The sequence below is a fragment of the Rhizoctonia solani genome, chromosome 13, assembly GCF_016906535.1.
Source record: "Rhizoctonia solani chromosome 13, complete sequence".
NCBI lineage: Eukaryota > Fungi > Basidiomycota > Agaricomycetes > Cantharellales > Ceratobasidiaceae > Rhizoctonia > Rhizoctonia solani.
The window spans coordinates 324,941-348,166 of record NC_057382.1 but is presented as its reverse complement, the minus strand read 5'-3'; the positions used below and the strand labels follow the sequence as shown (position 1 = coordinate 348,166).

Genomic DNA, 23,226 nt, shown 5'->3' with positions numbered 1-23,226 from the left:
ACCTTTGAACAAAATAGGCTCGTGGTGGTTTGAACGAGCGAAAGGAATTGGAAATAGTACGAATTAGTCATCGACCCTCGTTTCCCCCCACCACAAATGTTGTAAATCACCACAACTATCGTGCGTAAACGTTTCAAGCTGTATAGCACCTAAAGGAAATCACTTATAGTATAGCTCTCAGCACTATATGTTGGCTACCCGTCGTTTGTTTCAGGCGGCAATGTCGAGCCCTAACTCTACGAACGGCCCAGTATACCAGGCAATCCACGAAAAGGTTCCTCCAATACCTCCACCTGAATCCACTTGAAAATTTAGTAACACTGTTTCTCTCTTCAGCTTACAAAGCTGCTGCGACCGGCTTCGCTTGATATCACAAATGACTCATGGCAACATCGGCATCACACTGCAATGCGAGAGAGCGGCGGAGGAAATGGCGAGACTCGTAAGCACATATCACCCCTATCTCCAATGCCCTACCTCCTTACGCCCATCTCCGATCAGATTTCACAGTCCGGGTCGTATCCGACTCGTTCACGGGAAAAGTGGGCCTATAATTCTATCTTCGTATGACCGAATGTCCATCTGACTGATTTCGAAGACTACAATGCAAAGGCATCGAATGATCTACGGTGCTCTCTCGGATGAATTGGCCCAAGGGGTTCATGCCTTGTCGCTCCAGACCAAAACACCCGATGAGGTGGCCACACCGAGCACCGGAAATTAGCTGGCTCCCCCCCCCCCCGAATAGTGAGCGCTTGGTATAGATCGCCCATCGGTCGGTTCCGTGTATCCTAGATTGAGTGGTGGCAAGTGCATCTCATTGTGTATTTACACTAAAATTCCTCTTTGGTCGTAGCCTGCCCACCACCTTTTGATCAAACCAGCCAACTTTGCTTGCTTGTTGAATCCTTCACTGCTAATCGCAGACTCGGCGCCCCATTGGCTCATCAATGCACCTTAGTTTCCGGTCTTTGAAAGGCGATTTATGATCCGCTGCACAACGGTCCAGTGTCCAACCACTTCTTCCCCTAAGTTATCAATTACCAACCTATCGGCAAACACCACCTTGATCATTCGAATGCTGCATCGGTGCGACTACGTGTTGACCAAGCGATCCGCTTGTGGTGCTACAGGTAGATGTGAGTTTGGTTTATAAGACTGTGCGTCAAGGTCAGCAACCTTTTATAATAGTCTTTCACATGCAAATTCTCCATATGATTATGGGTGGCCTGTCGGTCAAAGATAGACTATTGTAGCTTGATGCAGTCAATTGTCCCTCAAGGATGACTGAACGATGTCGGCCCGATAACGGGAAGAATCATGTCCCTCTCGAAATGTTTGCGAAGTGATGAAGTGGAAGGCACTATCACCTACGTAAGTTATGATATGAGACTTTTCCTATTTTGACTAGGCCTAAGTTTTTCTATATAGCTTCCTTTCTGTCTTCCTGCCCACCCGCCCTCGAATGCTCGCCAGATGCCGGTAGAAGAGCTGGTGTGATTGGGCATCGAAGTTGGGAATGGGATCAATTGAGTATACAATACTCATACATTTGATACATACTCAATGAAATAACAATACAGTGATTCCCTAGTATACAGTCTCCATCATCTTTAGGTAATTGTATGTGATTCTATTTTGTCTCGGAGGGCATCCCGATTTATTACTCACCGCCTTTCAACTGGTCCAAGATCTGTTTGAGGTGCGCCGATTGGTCGGATTATCCAGTAGCATATCCGCTCGCCAAATGCAAGTTTGTCTTCCTGCCTCCTCAAACGTGTTTGTCCCTATGTTTTTTAAAGTTTGCTAAATCACCTTAGAGCATATCATACCATTATTTACCCCATATTTTAGCCAAACAGCGTGGGCGCAATTCCTAACACCTGACTACATTTGGCGAACGATTGCGATACAACGGGTTACAATATTACTTTGGCAGCCCGTTGCACCCCGGTGTTATAATGTTCAATCTTGGTCCTTGAGACAACTGAAATCCAAGTTGAATTTTCGATATAATTTCTTACTGCCATCGAGTTAGACTACCGCAGCCTTGCTCGGGCGCGCTCATCTCAGATGGATCTACAGGGGACGGACTTCAAACAGGTTAGAGACCGATTGTCGATTGAGGTTTATTACCCGTTGAGATCTGTGAGTTCGTTTACACTCAGAGCCGTGTTTCAACGATTTCCTTCAGCGCAACCCGCATAGTATATTTTCAATTCTGTATTTCAATTTGATCGACACGACGAGCCCGCGCGATCGCTTCCTTCACCGTATTCTCATTATCTATTCTAATAATTTTTGCCACCACACAGGCCATTACCGCGTCATTAGTCTATTTGGCATCAAGCTCGATCTCGCTAATTATGGACGACGATCATGACAACATACATGCATAGCTGAGCCACGATGATTCCCGATTCAGGAAGGTGTTCCACCCGGCGCTTTATTTCCAATCATGCCCGGCCTTGTAAACACTGGAGGGCGTCAGTTTGCATTTGCACACCATCTCAAATGGTTGAATCGGAAGTAGCACAGAGTAAGATCTGATTTCATTGCCGTATTATGCAACACTGAACCTAGCTCGCAAATAAACCCCGATCTACGATGATATTTCCCGGCCCGGTGTACCTTGATTAGTGTTTGACCACCGATCCGATGGGGAAAAGCGCCGACAATTTCGATTTGCTTTCATTTCTCGATCGTAGAAGCTTTCGCCGGCTCTTGATTTCATCCAGCTTTTTTTTCCCAACAAGTGCTACCAGAATCAGTCCGAGGTAACGTCGCTCCTTGCCTCGTGGTCGCTTCTTGACAGCCCCTAACGTGTCATCCCCCGGGTGCCACGGTCCACATAGCAGGTACTCAGCGAGCTTCCTTTTCCGGCTTGGAGGAATGATTGACGCAAAAGGGGATAGCGCCCAGTCCCGACGTTGACCAGTTGCCGGAATGCAATTGGTCCCATGTATTCATATCATACCTGCCCGAGTACTAAAGGTCGAGTACTCACTGGCTGTTTTCGACATCAGCTCCTACTCCTCCAGTCCTCTCATCGGCAATCTTCAACCTTAGCATTACTTCACAATGAATACTACTCTTGCTGCTCGCCTCTTCACTCCTGGACTTCGTCGCGGTTCCGTTCAAGCTGCAGCAATCTCCCGGCCTTTGGCTAGTCTGTAAGTATCTGGACTCTTTGAAACCCGATCTACCTTTACTCATTTATCTTGCGCTAGCTCGGGGGTCCCTCGTCCAAGCACACACCTCCCACAAGGCTATGTTCCTCTCGGACAACCCGATGCGACTCGAGTGATCCCTCATACTATTCGCAATCACCAGTCGGCACCCAAGGCCGAATACCTCCTGCCTTCTGACAAGGTTGAGGCTGACCGGTAAGTCAACCGTCATTTAACTATGGTCATAAGATTTACTGACATGCATGATTTGTCTAGTCTTCAGCTTCAGCATGACATGTTCAAGACCTTGTATGATAACAAAAATCTCCTCTCTGGAGCTCGCCTTACCAAGGACTCACAAGTTCTAGACTCGGGAGTTGGATCAGGTGAGCAAGCTGTTTGTCACTTTGGATATTAGTTTCTAACTCTCCCTCTCACAGGCGCTTGGCTTACGGCCATCTCTAAGGAAGTTCCGGGAATCCATATCCAAGGCATTGACATTGAGGATAACCTATTCCCCCGCCCGGCTCCCAAGAACGTCAAGCTAAATCGCATGTCCGTTCTTGACCTCCCGTTGTCATGGACCAACCGCTTCGATCTTGTCCACCAACGCGGCTTTGTTCTCGGCCTTCGTCGTGAAGAATGGCCCGTTGCTCTTGCTCAACTGTACCGTGTTACCAAACCGGGCGGATACATCCAGATCCTCGATGGCAACTTGTCTCGTGCACGAAACGTCGGGCCGGCTAACAGGATGCAGAACGCCATGCTCGCCGAGCTCTGCCGGCGACGAGGGCTCGTGCTCAACGTAACCGACCACCTCGCTGATATGGTTCGCGCTGCTGGGTTCAGGGGTGTCAAGGAGGACGCCCGCAATATCGTCATGAGCTCTCGCAACGGCAAGCTCGGTCGCGATGCCTGGACCAATCAATACCTTGCGTTCAAGGGCCTCAAGACCCCTATGCTCAAAGCAGGTGGTCTGAACCATGTTCAAACCGAGGGCGAGTTTGATCAAATGATCGAAGACATGGGCCGCGAGTGGGAGGAAAAGGGTGGAGAGTGGATACGTTGTCGTGTGCGCGCGTAAACCCCTCAACTGATACCTTCACCATTTTCGCTTATCTTGGTCTCCTATGATTATACCTTCGGTTTTCCTTCGGACTCGTGGTTCTGGGTTCATTTCTCATTTCTCTCCCTCACATCATCTCTCATCATCTCCATCATTTCTTGCGGATTAAAATGTGTATAACTGTGACAACCTGTAGTCTAGTTAGTTCTACTGTGCGATGTAAGTGTAATATCAACTATCTACGCTATCTCTGCCACGATGCACAAGGAACCAACGCAACGAAGGGTAAGATGTACATCGAGAGCCTAGATTCAGAGGCCTCCATCTGCCACGTGCGCTTCATTAAGTTTACTTGTTATAAGCAACTGTGCAGGGACCGTTCTTGGCTCACAATCACACCCACTACCCGGTCTGACCCACCCAATGGTCATGAGTTACCCCAGTTGCCCAGTGTCCAATGGGCCCAAATTAATGTGCTGCGCTGTCAATATCGGAGGTTGAATCCAAGCCGACCCTGTATCACCATACTTTTGACGGCATATGCTGGGAGAGAACAAGAGAACCCAGTCAAGCCATCAAATCCCTTCCATCTCGTTTTGATTGGGTTGATCTTCTCTCTCTCTCTCCGTATCTCCACCAACTAGCAACCTGGCAGACTTTGGAAACTTCTCACATAATGTGTCGATCGGTCCGGCTGCTGACATCGCTGAGGTGTTATTGGTACAGAAGACGTATGGTTGTTAGGTTTAGTCATGCTTGGTGGTTTTATCGGGTGATATCGAGAACAAACGATACCGAATCGTTCAGCTGCATCATTTGATGTATGATGGGATGTTTCAGTTGCCCGATGTTCGCGACGACGCCGCGGGATATTTGGAAAACATCGCACAGTCAATATGCCGATTAAAAAGGTATTTTTTTGAATGCCGAAATGCTAACCACTCTGGAAGAGCATGTCAATCACAAAAACAGACAAGGAATGAGGAAAATACTCGGTTGCTTAGTTGAGGGAAGTTACCCAGCAAGTAGGGTGGCAAACGACTACGGCCCGCGAATGTCATTGTGCTCCGTGAGCATCGTGGTGAGAGGAGCAACTCGATAAATGCGCTCTCTTCGCACATTGGACCGAATGGGTCGATTACATACGATGGATTTCGAGATGAACGTATGCCAACCTCGGACGACCTTAAGCTTTCTCTAGAGCAAACATCCAGTTAATTCAGAAATCATAGCACAAAAATATAGGGGGGAGGGGGAGCATAGAGCATATGGATACGGGCATAACAAACACTTTCTGATTTCGATTTTTTTTCCTAAATTTGTCATAGACATTGCAGACAACAAACACAAATGCAGAGAGAAACAGTCGGGAGATATACAAAGGGTTACAGCAGGCGCGGAGTAAATATGGTAGGGAATACGAGCAGACGTGGATAAAAAAGGGGAGACAATTTACCATGTATTTAAATGGAATTTGGTCGAGTGCTTCCGGATTAATTTATCTAGGTCGCTAGGCTGGCGCAGCAACCCCTTGACAAAGACTAACAATCTTGCAATCTTGCAGCTAAGCACCCACAACGCCGTCGGTTCCAAAATCCCAGTGCGACGCATTGATAGCATTCCAAGGCTGATCAAGGACCGCATACGCCAACGGAGACTCACGGCCGACTTCGACATAGATCGGCGCAGCATGCGCGCAACCCATGCTATCCGTCTGGGGCGTGACCATGTCAGAAACAGCGTGACGCAGAGGAGGGCGATCAAACGACCGAATAGAGTGCAGACTTGGACGGGAATGAGAGCAAGGCGGGAGAGCATCAGCGTTGGAGCTCATCGTCGCGCGCACGCGAGCGTCCGAGGAGTTCATGGCACGAACGCCCTTGGCGCTAGATGCGGCGCGCGAGCGAGCGTCCAAATCAGAGCTCATCGCAGCACGTTGCAAATCTCCATCGTGGTCCACTACGGCCGGTTCGTTCGAATCGAAATACTCTGGAGTCGCGGTCCATTGGCCGAGGTCTTCGTATCCCTGGAGCGCATCGGTTCCGAGTCGGAATACAGCGTCGGTGTCGAACTTGTCGTGCCTTGGGAGCCAGGAGGACTACTAAGCACAGATAGATTATCGTTGACGTATGGCGGGGACAACATTTGCTGAGGTGGAGCGGAGGTTGTTCAGATGCCGAGGAGCCAAACTCGCGAGAGACCTCACGGCCGACCCAAAGACGCCAGTTGAGAGCAGACCCCAAAGCACGTTCACACTTGCCAACTTCAAGAGCCTCAAGTCCACTCAATCTATATCACTGCAAAGTCAATATCCGCCCGAAACGATCTCTCCATTACTGACTTTGCCCACGCCTTGTTTGAAAACGCCTTGTCAAGCAAAAACTTGGATGCGAGAACCAACGAGGCCAGGAAAGTACGCCGGGGATCTATCAACGGGGAAGGCGTAAAGTCACCCCCATCCAATCCATAGCGGGCAAAGCTTCGCGAATATGCGCGGGTAATCCTAAAATTCAAAAAAAGAAACCCCAAAAAAAGGTCGCGAATGTCGTGTGAGTCCAAACTGGGTGCGCCCAACTATCCGATCGACGAACCAGCAATTTTCATAGCTAGATCAGCTTGACATTCTGCAGCTGCACGAAGTTCTCTGTGAATCTCGGCTAGAATGTACAAAAACATTGAGACAATGCCCGAGTCAATCATTGGATGACTCACGTTTAGCTCCAGCCAAATAAGCCAACGCTACCTGAAGGACATTGATGCTTGTGCGCGAACGACGGAGGACCTCGGTGACGAACCACGTCAATGTACGTGTGGGTGATCCCGAGTCGGGTCTTGTTGGTCGCGTTCTTCGCGCTCGACGGTGACGGGTGCGGGTGCGGGGACGGCCGCAGTCTCGATCCCGAGGACTTCTTTGCGGAGCGAGGCACGTTGGCGCCCGCGGCGAGTACGAGGGCTTTCGGGGGACGCGGGCATCGATGCCGGGGTCGGAGGCCAGTACGCGGTATCGCGTGAAGAGCCGGCTCGGGTACTTACCGCCGGTCCCGGTACCGTATCCTCGTCCTCGTCAAGTCGACGCTTCAAAGTCGTCGGAGAGCGAGTCTTGGGGACGTCGTCCACGCCGTAGTATATATGATTAATCACCTTGACCGACATGGCTAGAATCAAACATCCAAAGTTGAGTACCTCTACCATTTCCCTCGGTGCAACTCACCCGATGCGCCTAGCGAGCGCATGTATCCGGCGTCGGGCAGGCAGCCCATCTACCAACGAACAACTAATCGAGATTCAGAAACGGCGACGACTCGACGTCGGGGTTCGCGAAACGATAGTGGTCGTAAGGCAGGGCGACTGCATGCACGGCACCGCATATATACGCTCGCTCTCACATCGCTTGACACTTTTAAACTCACTGATGCGCTTGTCCATTTCGGCACGTTCCACAGGGGTAAGGTCGCCATCTTTAACAACGATATCGGCACGTTCCTTGGCGCGTTGGCGTTCTTTCCATTCGTTGAATTGGTCGCCTCGTTCGATGGGAGCGGTCAGTCCGCCATGCGGCAAGCCTGATAGCCCGCGACGAGCGGACCGAGTCCAGCAGGAGGATAGACCGGGCGAGAACTTGGGACAGGACGGACACCGGGGGCACACATGGTCGCAAATCTGGTGGTCCCGTCCGCAACGGGCACATTTTGAATGCCAAAAAAGGTGGCTTGGCGAGAAGGTCCAAACGCTGGGACCGGTGGCAACTTGTCGTGGACATTGTTTCGCTGAAGTTCGGCTGGGGCGGGGGTAACGCCCGCAGGGCCGTAGAGCAACAACTCTTGGGAGATCGTGGTTGGTCCGGGGTAGATGGGTTGGGTGGCCATGGGCGGAAGGCTTTGAATCGGTGGGAGCCTTATGCTAGTTGGGCCGCCACCCCCCGGCCCCACGTGATCCATATCCTCCTCCGGGGATCCCATTTCCGTCCTTGCATCATCGTCATCTCCTTCATTTGATCCTTCATATGATCTGGCCGCGACACCGCTTGTGGCCTCCCCAATAGCAGACTGGCCGTGGGTCATCGGTCGCCCAAAAAATCCCCGTTCTCGAACTGGCGAGATGGGACTGATGGCGCTGGCGGGCGCAACAAGAATACGAGAAGGATGAATCGTCGTCGGAGTGACGGAACTGGGAGTCGACGGACGGGTCGATGGAGTGGTGAGAATCGATCTCAAGACATGGGGTTTAATAGTCGATGGGGTGTGGATGGGCTGAGTCGGGTGATTGAATGTGCCCGGCAAATGTGCGGACTCGAAAGACTCGCACAACTGCTGAAATCGGGTTAAAACAAGCCAAAATCAACCAGTAAACAGAAACATACCTGTCCGGCACCTACACTGGAGACAGCAGATTGACGTAGGGGAGAAGGGGTTGGAACATTTGAATTATTAATATCGGTCAATGAACGAGTACGCTGCATTTTAGACGAAGCATGGCGCCGGGTATAAGGGTGTTTGGAGCGAGGGTGGGTATTATGCCGACGGACCGAGACGGTCGAACGAAGACGCGTGCCACAGCAGGAATCGGAGCCGGTACCGCAGGAAGAGCAGTGGTAATCAGCCGCGGATAAAATGCAGCCGGTACAATTGCCGCCAATGACATAAACACGATGAGGAAAGTAATCAATGTCGCGCATTTCAGGGGAAGGCATATTTTCAGGCGAGTCAACGAGATAGGAAAAATAGTCCGAGTCGAAAAGGTAGTTTTCGTTTGAGAGATTGAGGTTTGAAAAATCAATCAGGGGGTTTTGGAGGTGTAAGCCACGGGCAAGATCACCATAGGACATGGTGGTGGAGAGCATGGCGTCCCAAAACGGCAGGGAGGGACCAAGATAGGGGTACAGATATATTGAGTGAGCACCAACCCAAAAGTAGTGAAATAGAGAATAATGATAGCAAGCCCAGAGAGAAAAGGGGAGATTGCCACCGATAGGGACAAGAGTGGCAAACGTGGAGAGGCGTATGCGTCGGTAGATCAATTCGGGTAATAAATACGCAGAAGGGATGGGTCCGCCACGAGTAGAAGGCGATGCGGGTCAGGCCGAATTGCAGACGCCGGACGAGACAAGTCACAGAGAGAGTGACATCCGAATGCGGCAAGTGACAAACGCCCGGAGGAGGCAAAACAGACGCCCCAGTAGTGAGTTTCCATCGGAAGGTTCGATTGGCAATTGGATTGCAAATGGGATCGAGTCGAGTCATAACACAGCCGGTGACACGTGACGAATGGAATGAGAAAGAATAGGATTGGTGAGCAAGGAAAGGATGAGCAGATGAGAATGAATGAACATACGATGCATGGCCTTGGGATAGTAATCTGGAGTCGGCGCTTGTCCTGCTTCTCTGACAAGCCGGTCATTCCTGCACTGGTCGGGTTCCCACTTTCGTACGGATGCCATCTGACGGGACGAGAACGCTGAGAGGGACTCGCCCCGTGAGAGGGGGGTTGGGGGTTTAGGGTGGGCCATGCCGAGGGAGGGAGAGAGATTGGATTATGTAACATGGTCGCTGTGTATGGGTGTGATGTTGGTGTTGGTGAGAGCGGGTCAGACGATGATTGGGTGCGGTGGAATTCGCGGCTTGGAGCTTAGGATGCGAGGAGGCGGAAAGGGGACAGGGCTGGGTGGCAGTGAAGTTAGGGGACAGGATGATTATAGATATAAGAATGGGAGTTGGCAGTGGAATGGTCGAGGCAGCGGGGTGGGGATGATAGATCCAATGCTGAGTATAGATAGTGGGGTCGAGGCAGGCACGAGTTTGTGGATGGATGTGATTCGATGTGTATGGAGATATTCGAAAAAATTAGCAGTTTTTGGATCGCGTGTACGTGGTGCAGAGATTCAGAATTGGCGGCCATACGAGGCAACGATGGCAACGGTGGTAGACGACATGCTGTCGAGGCGCTCGAGGCGAGTAAACAAAGGGGCGTCAGAGACGAGGTTGTATATAGTCGAGTTGGAGTCACCAGTCCTTCGCATTGCCTGGGTGGAGTTTTGCGGCCAATCGCCGCTTGGCTGCAAACAGCTAGACGCTGCTTCGAGTCTATCAGAAAATGGAAATAAAAGTGTGCGCCCCACTCGGGATCTGTTGTCTGCTCTCTGCTAATCAGTGGGTTCCTTTGCCCCTACATACCCACTACTCACCCAGTATTATACCCTCAATCTCTCGCTAACTCGTGCGCTTGCACAATCAACCAATCCCTGTGTCGGCGCTAGCAAAGAACTCTCGGACCCCGTGCTCCCCACGAGGTGGACTTTTGACACCATTTGATCATCACCTCGAGTCAGACCCATGCCAACCAATCACCCCTCCGTTCACACGCGTGCCTCTCAGGCATCCCCCTCCTTCCTTGCCATTTCTGGCTCCACGCCGCCGGTCGGACCATATGTTCCATTCTCTAGCACTTTATTTGGTTCCATTCTCTCCATTTCCCACTCGAATTAATCCGCTCGCAATGCACATCACCTCCGATAAGATCCCCCCTATTCTTGACGTCAGCCTCCTCTGTGTCCTATTTAGACCAGATTAATCTCAGTCTGCCAGTGGGGCTAAACTCGAACAACGCCCATCTATCCATCCTGTGCATCACCCATCCAACTCATTCACTCGCATTCTGCCCCGCTCAGCGCCATCACCGAGCTCCATCGGTTTGCATCCTCCATCTCCCGCCCACATTTTATCAAAACTGTACAACTGTTTCCACGTCAACCCTAGCGAGAGCACCTCGAACCTTTTCAAGTCCACCTGCTTCGAATTCTCATCATCTATGGCGTAACGTCTATCTCCCAGAGCGGTTAAAACCCCTCGTCCTTCCGAGACACTCCGCAACTGGGTTTCCCCGTCTGGTTATAGACTCGAGGCTGGGCTCGGTCGCCGTTATTACCCATCACGGGCATAGTGAATCTCCAGAGGCACGTATATAAAACCTTCACTCGATATATGCATAGCAGTGTCGTTTCAGGTGTCCCATACTTTTTATATATAAAATAATCAGATTCCTTTATTCCCATATCTCGCATACGGGTATTATACCCGTTCCGGCCGAGACTATCGATCGGGTAGAATCCCCATGTGCTTGACCCTCGATGAGAACTTTTTTTTTTTCTCATTTCCATCACTGCTGTCACCAACACTACGTTACAATTAGCACACACGATATCAATTGTGACGCCTCCCCCCCCCCCCAAGAATATCGTTTCGGTTGCCACCCTTAGTACTGAATGGTCGTGCCACCTGCTTCACTGGGAAACTAAACTTTCGCAAACGTCGTCGTCGTACAGGTACGAAACGCCGGATCTCCACCAAACGGAACTAGAAATAACAATTAGGCTCTGAGGTCCGCATGTAGTGAGAACCGAACCGAGGTGCCTGGACTGGGTGATATTCATCCTGTGTGTATAACTTAAAAAATGATAACAAAATCCATAACTAGGAACCACGAACCACCATCGCTAATCAAAAAGAACCGAAGACCACCCGACCGTCCGTAGACCACGCGGCAGTCCTGTACGCTCGCACTATTCCATCCAATTATAATAACAATGTCCACGAGGCGACCCCGGTCCCGTCACCCTGTGGATCCCCCTAATCGTACCATACAGCACATAAGAGAGAAAATGATTTCCTGTCGAGGCGTACAAAAAAACGTTGTGTGAATGAGTACAAAAGAACCCATTGACTTGCATCATAAGGAAAGATGTTCAACCAGACAGTAAATTACGTACCTATCTCATCGATGAGCACGCTTTGCTTGTAATTGATCAGATCAGTGATACCTTCCTGTTGAATCGGCCGATAGATGCTCTTCTTTAGCATATACCCAGCACCTTTTCGCATATGGCTATTCCAAGGCGATACGGATTCTCCGCAGTGCACACAATCATACTTGTGATATGATTACATTTTAACATAAATAACACCTGCGTCTAGGCTGTACGCTACCACAAACCAACTGCGCAAACCCAATTTACGAATATATAAAAAACCCGGTGGGATTACTAATTATAGGTGTGACATGATGTGACAAGGTGAGTCACATGGGGTGGGGGCGCATAAAGCCAATCTCGCTCTTCAACAAACTCACAAATCACAAGAGTCTTACTTCTATACGTTTGATGGGGGGTTAGAATGGCTGAGCGGGGGGAGAACGGGGGTAATTTTTTTGCCGCCCATTCCTCCTATTCGTCGGTGACCCGGCTCTTCTCATTATTCTATCAAGTGACTCGAATGTGGAGAAGGAGATTGTTGGACATTTATAGTCTGGGAAGGTGTGCTGATGCCCTGAACAAGGTTGGGTGGAGTAATGGGTCTCTCACTCTCTTTTGTCCAAATGTCATGCGAATGTACTGTACAACAAAGAAGAGGGGAGTCGAGTCTGAAACGCAACTCGAGTTTACGAGTGTTTGAATTCACAAGGTTCACGTGATCGGAGTGCGTTATAGGCCGACCCCGACCCCGACCCACTCTCCGACGTCATCTTCACAGCCCGTATTTTGATCCCATACGAGAGAGAGAGAAAGTAGTTTTCCTGTTGGTAAATATACGTCATTAAAACCAAGCCACTAGCGAAATCGTAATGCTCTGCCTATCGTAGTCATATCAGCAGTCTTGGGGAACCCTAGTATATAGCTCGGAATACAAGAAGGGAACCGGGTTGTAGCCAAGGGATTACTTCGGCTCGGTCGTCCGGTAAGTACCCTATTGCGGTGTATGTGCCTCGCGTCTCTACACCGACCGCAGTATAAAAGCATTCTCCCTTTTTTTTAATGTCCTTGGCAGGATGTTGCACCGAGATGCACCGTTCGGGCTCGCGAGTTATCGGGGGCTTGCAGAGCCTTTTCGGGACCCTCAGCCACGAAAATATACAGCCTCAAGTTTAACATCTACGTCTCGCCACCTCAAAGCACCAAGCTCGGGACAACAAGTCCATGCGGTTGGGCCGCTTCCCGAGGACGTAATGGTTATGGTCATTGCCTATTTGGGAGTCGCGGATATTCTAGTCATCCGTCGCGTGAGTTTGAGTCACGTCCCCCTTGTGCAAAGGAACGGGTTGACTCATTAGAGTTGTTACCCATCGAGTGTAACAAATGGCTCAAGTACCTCACCGAAGATCGAACTATTTGGTTAAACTTTATTTTACAACCGACGTACCCGGTGTCCGAGCGTGTTTCTCAGGCAGCTGGGACCATGTCTGCTCAAGAGCTCGAAAACGAGGTTCGCAAGCAATTTGAACTATCCCGTCGTTGGTCTCCCAAAGCACAACCCGACGTTCCTATCAGGCCCCGAACATCCCGTCGCCTCGCCATGCCAAACAACGAGTTTCTGACGGCCATGGCTTCGATGGACTCGTGGGTTGCGGTTGCCTCTGACTTGGGAGGCGTATACGTATGCGCGCCTTTTGGAGAAAATTACAAACATGGTCTCAAGTGGATCAGGGTTCTGTCATTGACGGTGCAGATCGCCAAGTTGTGTGTGGGGGTGTCCAATGGGTGCGTGTCGGTCATGTGGGCCGGGTGTGTCACAGAGGACGGCGCGCCGAGGTTTGTTTCTTGGTCATCCTCCCGGTGGCCTATTCTAATTTTGTTCAAGCTATCGATGCGGGGTCGTCAGCGTTGGCGGAAGATCTGCTCCAAGCTCAGTCACGCACGCAAGGGGGTCTTTTATTGGATAGTTCGGATTTTATCCATTCAATTGCTTTGGATCTACGTAATCCTGCCTCAGAAGTGATGGGTATTGCTATTGGCGAGCGCTATTGTGCCGTAGTTGATGCTGCGCATATATTTCAAGTTTTTATGCACCGGCCGCAAGGGAATGAAGCGCCGGCTCGTTCAGAATTTCAGGGGCCACATCGCTCATCCAGAAGGGTAAGCCGCGACCAACTCGCGTTATTACCAAGCTCACGGCCAATTCAGACAATAACGCTTCAATTTCTGCCATGCGATCAGCTTTTGATTTACTCTGACAGTTTTATTGCCATTCATAAACCTGTAGCACCTTCGACCACTGTAATGGAGCGTAAATACTGGACACACTTGCCTACCGAAACCTTTTTTGGTCTTTTGAATCAATTTCGGTCGTCCAGTATAACGAATTCGGGTCATATGCGCGTGCCGATTCTGGCGTTTAGCAATAGTGGTGAAGAGATAACCCATTACGATCTTCGCGTCCCTTATTTGGAAGCAGAAGGCTCTGAGCCCGGCAGCTATGGTCTAACGCATCGCCGTTCCTTCTTTTATCTGCTCTCACCCGCATTAGGAGCATTCTCAATGGGTACCGTCAATGGGGGTTGCTATCGTTCCGTCTGGATCACCACAGGAAGTAGTTTCCAACCATTGGGGATCGCGCTTGGGCGAAGGTTTGCGAATAGCTACGACCCATCGATGTCACACCAGGCGCCTCTTGACAGGGCCTTGCTCGATCTAGGGGATTACGGAGATTTGGCCATGATTCAAGGCCGTCCTGGACCGCTGTTTGCATTTCATGAAGGAGAGGGGATGTTATTGGGTGGCACACGGGGAGGGTCGGATTTAGTCATGCTTGAATATTAATTGCTAAGTACTGGTTGTCGATGATCTCATTTGGCCCTGGGATTTATTCATTATCAGTTATTCTCTTGGATGCTATCGTAATGGACAATGCTTTCGAATCGCACACCAATTATGTAGTTACCGGATAAACATCGAGCGATCGGTTCAAGTGAAGCGAGCTCTGTGTAGACTTTTCGGCTTTTCTTAGCGGACATGTGGTTCTGAGCTTTTGATTTGGGACCATCCAAAAAATATATCGGTTACTCAAGAAGAAAAACATGCTTGATTCTTAATTCATCGTCCGATGCTATGCCATTTCCACTGAGTCCGCCAACTGAGCGCTCTTGCGATCTGGGACCGAGAACGAAAAGTCAGATAAACTCCCGAGGTGAGCTGCATCGGTACCTAAAGCCTAGCCTCCACACTGTTCTCAAGTTCTCCGTCATGGCCGAGAGTAGTAATGTGGGACACTTAACTTCATATTCTGAGCTCGTACAGGGCCGGTCCGAGAACCCCGCCATCGTTGGGTGTTTATAGCTCGGTTGAGCGCGGACTCTGATCGAGAGCGAGGTCAGATGGGTTGAGAGCATCGTATTTGATCCGGTAGGGTGCTTCCATCTTCGATTTGGACTGCGATGTAGCCACGTACATGAGATCGTACCGCTAGGCGCCGCCATTCTTCCCTTGGTTTTAATCATTACACCGGGTGCTTTTCCCGGCGTCATTGAGATCGATTCTATGTCATAGGTCCTGCTTCTACAGTCGCTACATCCCCTCTCCTCGAAACTCTCACATTCCGGATATCCTCTCCCGAATTTGTTCTGATTTGTCTGGTCTCTATGAATCCATTCGCTCATTTTCCTGAGGTCGATGTTCTCACCTGGGAATTTTCATCATGCGATTTGTCCCAGATCAAACGAGTCGCGATCGCGTTAATAAGCGTATTTTGCTTTTTCGTTATTTACTTGTTCCATTCTTACTCTCGTCGCGGTTTTTAGTATTTACGTATATCATCCGCAGTGTTTCTTGTTGGTACTCACGTCCCTTGAGCCTTATTTGCTGGAAAATATCGGTAACTTGAATACTCTAGCAGGCCGTTCATGCGCATCTTTCCGTTGGTTCAGTGGTGCCCCCAGGACTATCATATAAGTTTACACCCTTCTCTCACTGCCACCTGTCAAAACGCTGTCAATTTACGGCCAATCAGGGTCACACGCGAACTCTTCCAATCCTCACGGTTCTGTAGCACTCAGGATCCTGCTTACAAATCCTGTACCCATCAAGGAAGCTATACAACAATTAACGATCCCAATGGCCAGGGATACACAGTTGCGGGCTCAGCGATCTAATCAACAAGGTTGTTCTCCATCTGATCAATGACCGCATAGGCCTGACGAATGTTACTTAGGGGGTGATATCCTGCCAAAGATTACAACTTGTACAGTGACCCTAATATTACTACATGACCATTTTAAATCAAATTCCATCATTCGAATGCTTTCAACGCATACCGCCCAGGTAGAGCGATAACTATCAGTGACAAGAGCGTATCGTATAAAAATGGGAGAATTTAAGTGAGCTTGCATATAAACAAAAAAAATGGTGGTATGATAGGGCGCTATGGCTCTTGCAGATGGTCCTCAAGTTCTGGAATCCATGCGGTTAGGTCCGCCACCGATTAGCGGTGCACAACAAGGTTGTACTAGTATGCGAGGACTTGTGTATCAGGGATGAAGTGGATATGCCAAGCCACCGTAACCGTATGAGGATCGGTCGCCAATTTTTCAGTCCCCCAGACCCAGGAGTGGGTGTTCTAATGTCTACTAGGCTGTGACCGGTTTTCTCGGTATTTCAAATAGGGCCATTGCTGGGCTCTGAAGTCACTGCGTCTTTTGCCAAGGATTGCGTGCCTCCCTTACGTGAATTAAGAGAATTGGCTGCGTTTCTGCTTTCAGAAATCCTCCCCGAGTAACTCGGCTGGTATCATTCGTGCATAAAAAGAGGTACCTGACCAACCTCTGATCACAACCAAATCATTCGTATTCTCGAACATGTCAGCTCAAGTGCAGACAGCATGGGTATCTCGCCCTGTTGGTGGTATACCCACTACGGAAGATTTAGCTCCATCGATTATATTCACTATAGCTTATGCATTCCTACTACCCGGCATCATCTACAATTTCTTCTTTCGCAAACCACGCGCATGGAATACCATCCAAATTTCGACCGTAATTTTTGCAGTTGAACGTATAGCATGGTGCATTATACGTGTTGTCCAAGCGGCCTACCCAGAGAAACGAGGATCAGGAAGGCTGATGGAATACATGCAAGCAACGGTTGGGCTTGGTTTCATCGGAGTGAGTCAACTGTGCGTTTTTGAAGCTCATTAATCCATGTAATAAGTAGATATCCAATGACGCGATAAGCCTCCTCCGCTGTCTTCTTGTTAATACAACTCTTCCTGAGAACGGCGCATCAAAAGATCGCCGTGCTGCAAGGAAGAGTTACCGTTATCATTGTTACGTATTCGAACTGGTTTTCCTGGCATCAACCATCCCAGGAATGGTAGCAAGTAGCGCATACAGTTCAGCGCGATTTGACCAGGAAAGTGCCGACAGAAATTTGTATTATTTGTGAGTTTAAAAAACGATTGGATGATGTCGTTTTACTAAAATTGCCCTCGTTTTGCAGAAATGTCAGCGCCGGTGTCGCCCTTGCTCTTCAGTTGGTCACTATCCTTGCTTGCATTCTGGCTGCATTAATAGTCAAGGAGATCGATCGTATACGTTGCCTCGAGCTGGCGGCATTGACCGTACTCTTGGTACGTGGCCTAACCTTTTATAACAACGCAAAAATAACATGTAAACCCAGTTGCCAGTTCCAACCTACCGCCTCTGCGTCCTTGGTATCCGTACCATCGACGTATTTGACCCTCTTTCTGCATCTGCGAGGGCTTCTTTCTATATAATTCACCTCATCCCCGAATGGATATGTGTCAGCGTTTTATTGGGTACCAACGTTCGTGAGAGATTCAAGACGGGCAAGTGGGGGGATCACGAAAAAGATGAGACTTTACGTGATAAACGATTAGCAAAAGTCACTGATGAGGACAACTTGCCATTGCATGAGGTTGATAGGTCTAGAATGGCTTGATATGATGAGGTGGTTCTATTTTTTCTATTTATGAGACTCATTTTTTCTACGAATAACTACATGATTTAAACAAAAAAAAAAGATTAAACCAATAATATGTCAACTTAGAATGGGTTGAGTGGTACAGTATCATCTTCGTCTCCAAACTCATTGTCGTCCTCGTATGCAATGGGATTCATGTATTCGTGTATCAGCTCCGTGTAGTCGTAAGAAGGCTCTGACTCGTCCTGTGTCGATGGTCGAAACGAGGTAATGTAATCCATCATGGCTTCATATCCCGAGGTCATGTACTCCTCATATACTCGAGCCGGATTGGGATGAAATTGCAAATGATCGCCTTCTGTGTCATCATTGTCCCGCCAAATTTCATTGATCTCGTTGGTAAGTTCAAGTGCCAATGTTTCAGAAGAAGAGGGAAGATCCACGACAGGATTATGAGCCAGAGTTGCCAGAGTTGAATGAGAGTGGGTCACTGGCGGTAGCGCATGCTGTTGTAGAGATGATGTTGTCGCCGGCCCGGACAATGTAGCGGTGGTCGGTTGTTCATGGGGACTAGCATGGTCTGGCGATTGTGCAGGGCTGGATTAAACAGTTTGGCGTGGGGTATATAAGCCTGCTTTGAGATGCTTACCTGTGAATAGTAGGTAGTTGAGCTATGTTGTGAAGAAGGTTATCCCAATCCGAGCGAACTTTTGGTTCAGATCCATGAGCTCTCCTGGAACCAACCAGAAAGTCACGCAAGCTAGCAAAGTACTGTAAGCTTGTAATGTATGCAACAAAGAATCATCATTTACTCCTGTGGGGAAATATACTTATGGTTTGAAGGGTCGCGAATCCATTCGTTAATGTCCAGACTGCAGGGTCTAGCATCGGGTTTTAGCATGTTTTTGCTAACGAATGCGAGGCAATCCAAGAACCACTTCTTCCGACCTTCTTCGTTGATAACTTTCCATTTACGATTCAAGATGGGCATGAATTTATATCCTGGAAAATTCCGACAATGTGCTTGACGACCTTGGTTGGCCTGTAGTTTGTATTCGGCCATTCTCTCCTCAAAGTCGTTCCGCTCTTCTGAGGCTGTTGCCGAAGTTTGTTCGGATGGCTCGTCACAACGATTGCTACGCTGTTCCTTCGGCTTGGAAGCGAGCTTCTGGCGAGACAATAAATAGGAGTTCAGGGGTTGCTTAATGTTTCCTTTTTCATTGACCACACCACTGGCGAGCAGCTCGCAGATCTTAGCCTTCACCGAGGGATTCAGTGCCATGAATGGCTCATACTGTTTGATTGTTTCAACAGTGAAAGGGATCTTGTTGTAAGAGCGATTGGTGGAACTAGTACGCGAGCCAGACATTGCAAGATGGACGTAGTGAGATATTGGGTTAAGAACCAGTTATATACAGGCGCGAGCACTCAAATCTAAAGTGAATATCAAATCACCACAATGACATGCAGTATAATGGATCTGCGCATAAAGGCCCGATACCAACAAAGTTACCGGCAAAATGACTTTGTGGTCCAGTTAAGCTGGACCAAATAACGCTCAATTAGAAAAGGAGATCAAGGCCGATATAGCACCATGCAAAAGTACCAAGCTGTAACTTTGGTTCAATTTCAATTACTTTATTGCATAAAGTGGTAGAAAAGATAGGCCAAAGTCGTTCGAGCGGCGACTGCAACCATTTTGGAGTTGAACTCAGCCATGCAAAGTCTGGCATTCGTTCGGTATATAACGTAACGCTAACCTAAGCTCCCATCTTGTATGATTGTATACTGGGAGCATGTATACGTAGTAACTTGTGACATACACCGACGGGTCTGAATGCGGTGCGAGTGGGAGAGCTTGGGGACGCCAAAGGCGGCCCGGGAGTGTTGGCCGGGCCACGTAAGAGTGTGACCGTCTGGATCAAAGGCTTGGGGTGGTAGAGATCCGTGACGCAAAGTTCACTTTATGTACTATAGAGATGGCGGGTGGGTGCTGAAAATGTGAGATTCCATAGTGGTAGAGGGGAATAGCGTCTGGGCGATCCACGTGACTGTGAGACTCCGCTCCTATTGTGCATCTGGAGCATCCTCGCCTCTGCGGGGGACCTCCAAAACCTCGGAGTGCTCCATATTTATCGGAATTTGGAGACTTGATCGTTTAGATCCAGCTGAATCCAGAGTCTTCCGCAAGCGTCCCACAAGTGCTTCGGAATACTATACCTGATGCTCCGAAGTACTCGCTCACTTTTACGAGCGAGTGAGTACTCCGGAGTTTTTTGGGGCCCCATAGAGGCGTCGTAGTTTACTTGCCACGAACAATAGGTGTAGTTGTAACATATAATGATCGATAATCTTAGTGGGTTATGCACTGTGTCCCAGGCAGGCCGCAGGACAACATCCCACAACTAGGGAGTGTGTCCAAATATCTTAAACACATCTACTCGACAACACCAGGAAAGTATCTGAGGCCTCGAAAGGCCCAGAGAGCCATGGGAGCCATGGGAGCATCACTCACTACCGGAGAGCTACAGAGAATCTGGCGATGCAATGTTCAATGCTGGTTATGCTAGTCGGAGTGGTGAAGAATTGGGGGGTACCCGGAGCATCGTTCCATCCTCCGGCTTCCGTCAGCCACCAGCTTTACGATCCTACATCTCAGTGTCCACCGACCAACCTCAAATAAAATGGCTGCAGTCGTGTGGAGATACAGTCTTTATAACAAATAATAGGTCCACAAAAAGAAAACCCCCTACCAACGACCATCTAACCCACCTGGCATTTATACTTCAGTCTAATCATAACTTCAACAATTTCAAACCCAAGGGAAGTTGCAACTAGATCACATCGGGATAAATATTACCCAAGGTGCACATTCTATAATCGTGGGCATGTGAGCCGCAGCGCGCGGACGAGGGAGGAGGTCGTGGTCACGCGAGTCGACCAGACACCATTCCATACTGTGATCTTGGAGTGGTGTACTGAGCCTGAGGATTTAGACTATCCTCGCCTTTTTTAGCACCCACCCGCCATCCCTTAATTTTTACCGCATTTTTAAAGTTTATCATTATTATTACTTATTACCCATCTTATTATATTTCCGTTCCTTACACATCCATCTATGTACGGTTCTCTGCCACCCCAAGCCTCCGATTCGGACGGTCGTAGTCTTGGGTGGCCTGGCCAACACCCCTGGGCCATCTGCGGGTGGCCACGGGCTCCCCCTCCTGCACCACGTACAAAACTCACATAGCATACATATAGCGACTGAAGCATAGGTTAAGTATATGATGAGAGTAATGCTGTGACTCAGAGCTTACGTAGATGCACGAGCTGGTTCTACATACACTACAGTATTTGTATGTGGTAGTCTCACTTTATTCAATTGGACCAGCCGTCCAGTAAGTTCGCACTGAAGTACATCAACCAATTATTCAAAAATACTTGTGATTAGTGCTATGAGTACGCGACGGATATTGAATACGAGACTCAAGAGGCATTCATGAGGGATAATTAAGACAAGGAAAGCTAAGTTCATAAGTTGCCAACTTAGAATGAATTGAGGGGTATAGTGTCATCTTTATCCCCAAACTCATTGTCATCCTCGTACGCAATGGGATTCATGTATTCGTGTATCAGCTCCGTGTAGTCGTAAGAAGGCTCTGACTCGTCCTGTGTCGATGGTCGAAACGAGGTAACGTAATCCATCATAGCTTCATATCCCGAGGTCATGTATACCTCATATACTCGAGCCGGATCAGGGTACAAGCGATCCCCTTTCGTATCGTTGTTGTCCCGCCAAATTTCATTGATCTCATCGACAAAGTCGGGAAATCGTTCAGAAGAAGAGAGAAAAATTAGGTTAGGACTAGGAGCTGGTGTTGCCATAGCTGAAAGAGGCCGAGAATTTGGTGTGAGAACAAGTTGTTGAGGGCAGACTGTTGTCTCCGAGCGAATCCTAAATCCATATTCGTGCATGGTCTGGGGGCCACCCAGGGCCTCACTCAAGCTAACAGCAAATCTCCATCAGTTCGTAATGTACCCAGTGGATAGCTGGTACTTACATCTGGGGGCTGACATACTTGTGATTTGAAGGATCACAAATCCATTGATTGATGTCTAGATAGGGAGAACCGGCACCAGGATTTAGCGCTTTTGTGATGGCTGACACGAGAGACTCTAAGAACCACTTCTTCCGCCCCTCTTCGTTGATACCTTTCCACTTGCGATCATCCATAGGTGAGTGTTTATATCCAGGAAATTCCTCCTGGCGCGCCCGACGAGCTTGACGAGCCAGTAGCTTGTATTTTATCTTCTCCTCTTTGAGGTCGTGCCAACCTCTTGCTAGCGCTGCTTTTGTTTGGACAGAATGCCCAGTTTCGTTGCCGCTGCACTGGTTTGCTATTGTGAGAGACTTTTCCTGTATATAGAGCAGATAACCGCTCAGAGGTCGTTTGATTTTTCCCTTTTTGTTGACTTCTTTATTGGCAAGTAACTCGCAGATTTTAGCCTGTAATGCGGGATCCAGTGCCATGAATGGCCCATACTGCTTGATTGTATCGACAGTGAAAGGAGGCTTGTTGTCGGAATTTTTGGAGTGGTTGGTGTGCGAGGCAGGCATCATGGGGTGGTTGTAGCGAAGTATTAGATTGAAAACTGCTTATTTGTAGACTCGAGGACTTGAAATCAAGGTAAACATCAAAGCCCCGTAACAACATAGAGCACAATAACCCATGTGCATGTAGGGCCGACCTCAATAAAGTCGGTGGCAAAAGGACTTTGTAGTCCAATCGGACTAGGTCGTAGTACTCGGTTAGAATGGGTGGCTGGGACCGCTGTCAACACTACAGCAGTTTGCGAAAGTCCTTTGCCACTCAGAAGTCACTTTGTCTACTGAGGTAAGCATACCGCTGCCCTCCGGCCCGTTCATAATATGTTAAATGTCATTTACAGGGGCCCCAAAAACCCTGGAGCACTCTGAAGTGCCCAGGTTTTGGCAACCTCCTCGTTAGCATCCGACGGACCCAGATTGCTTGGCGAGCACTTGGGAACCTTACACGAGCACTTCAGAGCCTCATACCCAATGCTCCCGAGTGCTCACCGATAATAGCGACTCCCGGAGCGCTCCCGAGATTTTCGGGGCCTCGTAGAGTCGATCATGTCCCCTCGCTAATCAAAGCTATAACGTTTTTTATTATTAAAACATGAGTAGAAGAATACCCGAAACTATGTAAAGTAAGCGAGTGGAATCGGAGATCATTCATAAATGTTTCCATACTGGCAGGTATCGGGAG

General features: G+C 48.9%; 7 protein-coding genes across 7 annotated transcripts; 4 read left to right on the top strand and 3 right to left on the bottom strand.

Annotated features, from left to right (window-relative positions):
- Positions 1–220: 220 nt before the first annotated feature.
- Positions 221–724, top strand: RhiXN_06971 (bolA domain protein; the record flags this gene model as incomplete). Its single annotated transcript, XM_043326787.1, has 4 exons — positions 221–274; positions 337–442; positions 502–542; positions 599–724. The coding sequence occupies 4 exons, from the start codon at positions 221–223 to the stop codon at positions 722–724; spliced, it is 327 nt and encodes a 108-aa protein (XP_043185259.1).
- Positions 725–3,081: 2,357 nt separating this feature from the next.
- On the top strand, positions 3,082–4,254 carry RhiXN_06970 (methyltransferase domain protein; the record flags this gene model as incomplete). Its single annotated transcript, XM_043326786.1, has 4 exons — positions 3,082–3,173; positions 3,231–3,386; positions 3,447–3,556; positions 3,611–4,254. 4 exons carry the CDS (start codon positions 3,082–3,084, stop codon positions 4,252–4,254), a joined length of 1,002 nt encoding a protein of 333 aa, XP_043185258.1.
- A 1,546-nt stretch (positions 4,255–5,800) lies between these two features.
- RhiXN_06969 (uncharacterized protein) lies at positions 5,801–9,061 on the bottom strand (the record flags this gene model as incomplete). The annotated part of the gene is made up of 10 exons (XM_043326785.1): positions 5,801–6,317; positions 6,364–6,525; positions 6,578–6,739; positions 6,824–6,893; positions 6,949–6,979; positions 7,045–7,391; positions 7,448–7,456; positions 7,647–7,760; positions 7,823–8,543; positions 8,597–9,061. 10 exons carry the CDS (start codon positions 9,059–9,061, stop codon positions 5,801–5,803), a joined length of 2,598 nt encoding a protein of 865 aa, XP_043185257.1.
- Positions 9,062–13,053: 3,992 nt separating this feature from the next.
- RhiXN_06968 (uncharacterized protein) lies at positions 13,054–14,821 on the top strand (the record flags this gene model as incomplete). The annotated part of the gene is made up of 4 exons (XM_043326784.1): positions 13,054–13,284; positions 13,338–13,741; positions 13,798–14,137; positions 14,186–14,821. 4 exons carry the CDS (start codon positions 13,054–13,056, stop codon positions 14,819–14,821), a joined length of 1,611 nt encoding a protein of 536 aa, XP_043185256.1.
- Positions 14,822–16,851: 2,030 nt separating this feature from the next.
- RhiXN_06967 (uncharacterized protein) lies at positions 16,852–17,953 on the top strand (the record flags this gene model as incomplete). The annotated part of the gene is made up of 4 exons (XM_043326783.1): positions 16,852–17,157; positions 17,207–17,433; positions 17,492–17,621; positions 17,672–17,953. 4 exons carry the CDS (start codon positions 16,852–16,854, stop codon positions 17,951–17,953), a joined length of 945 nt encoding a protein of 314 aa, XP_043185255.1.
- Positions 17,954–18,057: 104 nt separating this feature from the next.
- RhiXN_06966 (uncharacterized protein) lies at positions 18,058–19,304 on the bottom strand (the record flags this gene model as incomplete). The annotated part of the gene is made up of 3 exons (XM_043326782.1): positions 18,058–18,532; positions 18,585–18,695; positions 18,748–19,304. The coding sequence occupies 3 exons, from the start codon at positions 19,302–19,304 to the stop codon at positions 18,058–18,060; spliced, it is 1,143 nt and encodes a 380-aa protein (XP_043185254.1).
- A 2,177-nt stretch (positions 19,305–21,481) lies between these two features.
- On the bottom strand, positions 21,482–22,553 carry RhiXN_06965 (HMG (high mobility group) box protein; the record flags this gene model as incomplete). Its single annotated transcript, XM_043326781.1, has 2 exons — positions 21,482–21,941; positions 21,997–22,553. The coding sequence occupies 2 exons, from the start codon at positions 22,551–22,553 to the stop codon at positions 21,482–21,484; spliced, it is 1,017 nt and encodes a 338-aa protein (XP_043185253.1).
- Between the last annotated feature and the right edge of the window lie 673 nt (positions 22,554–23,226).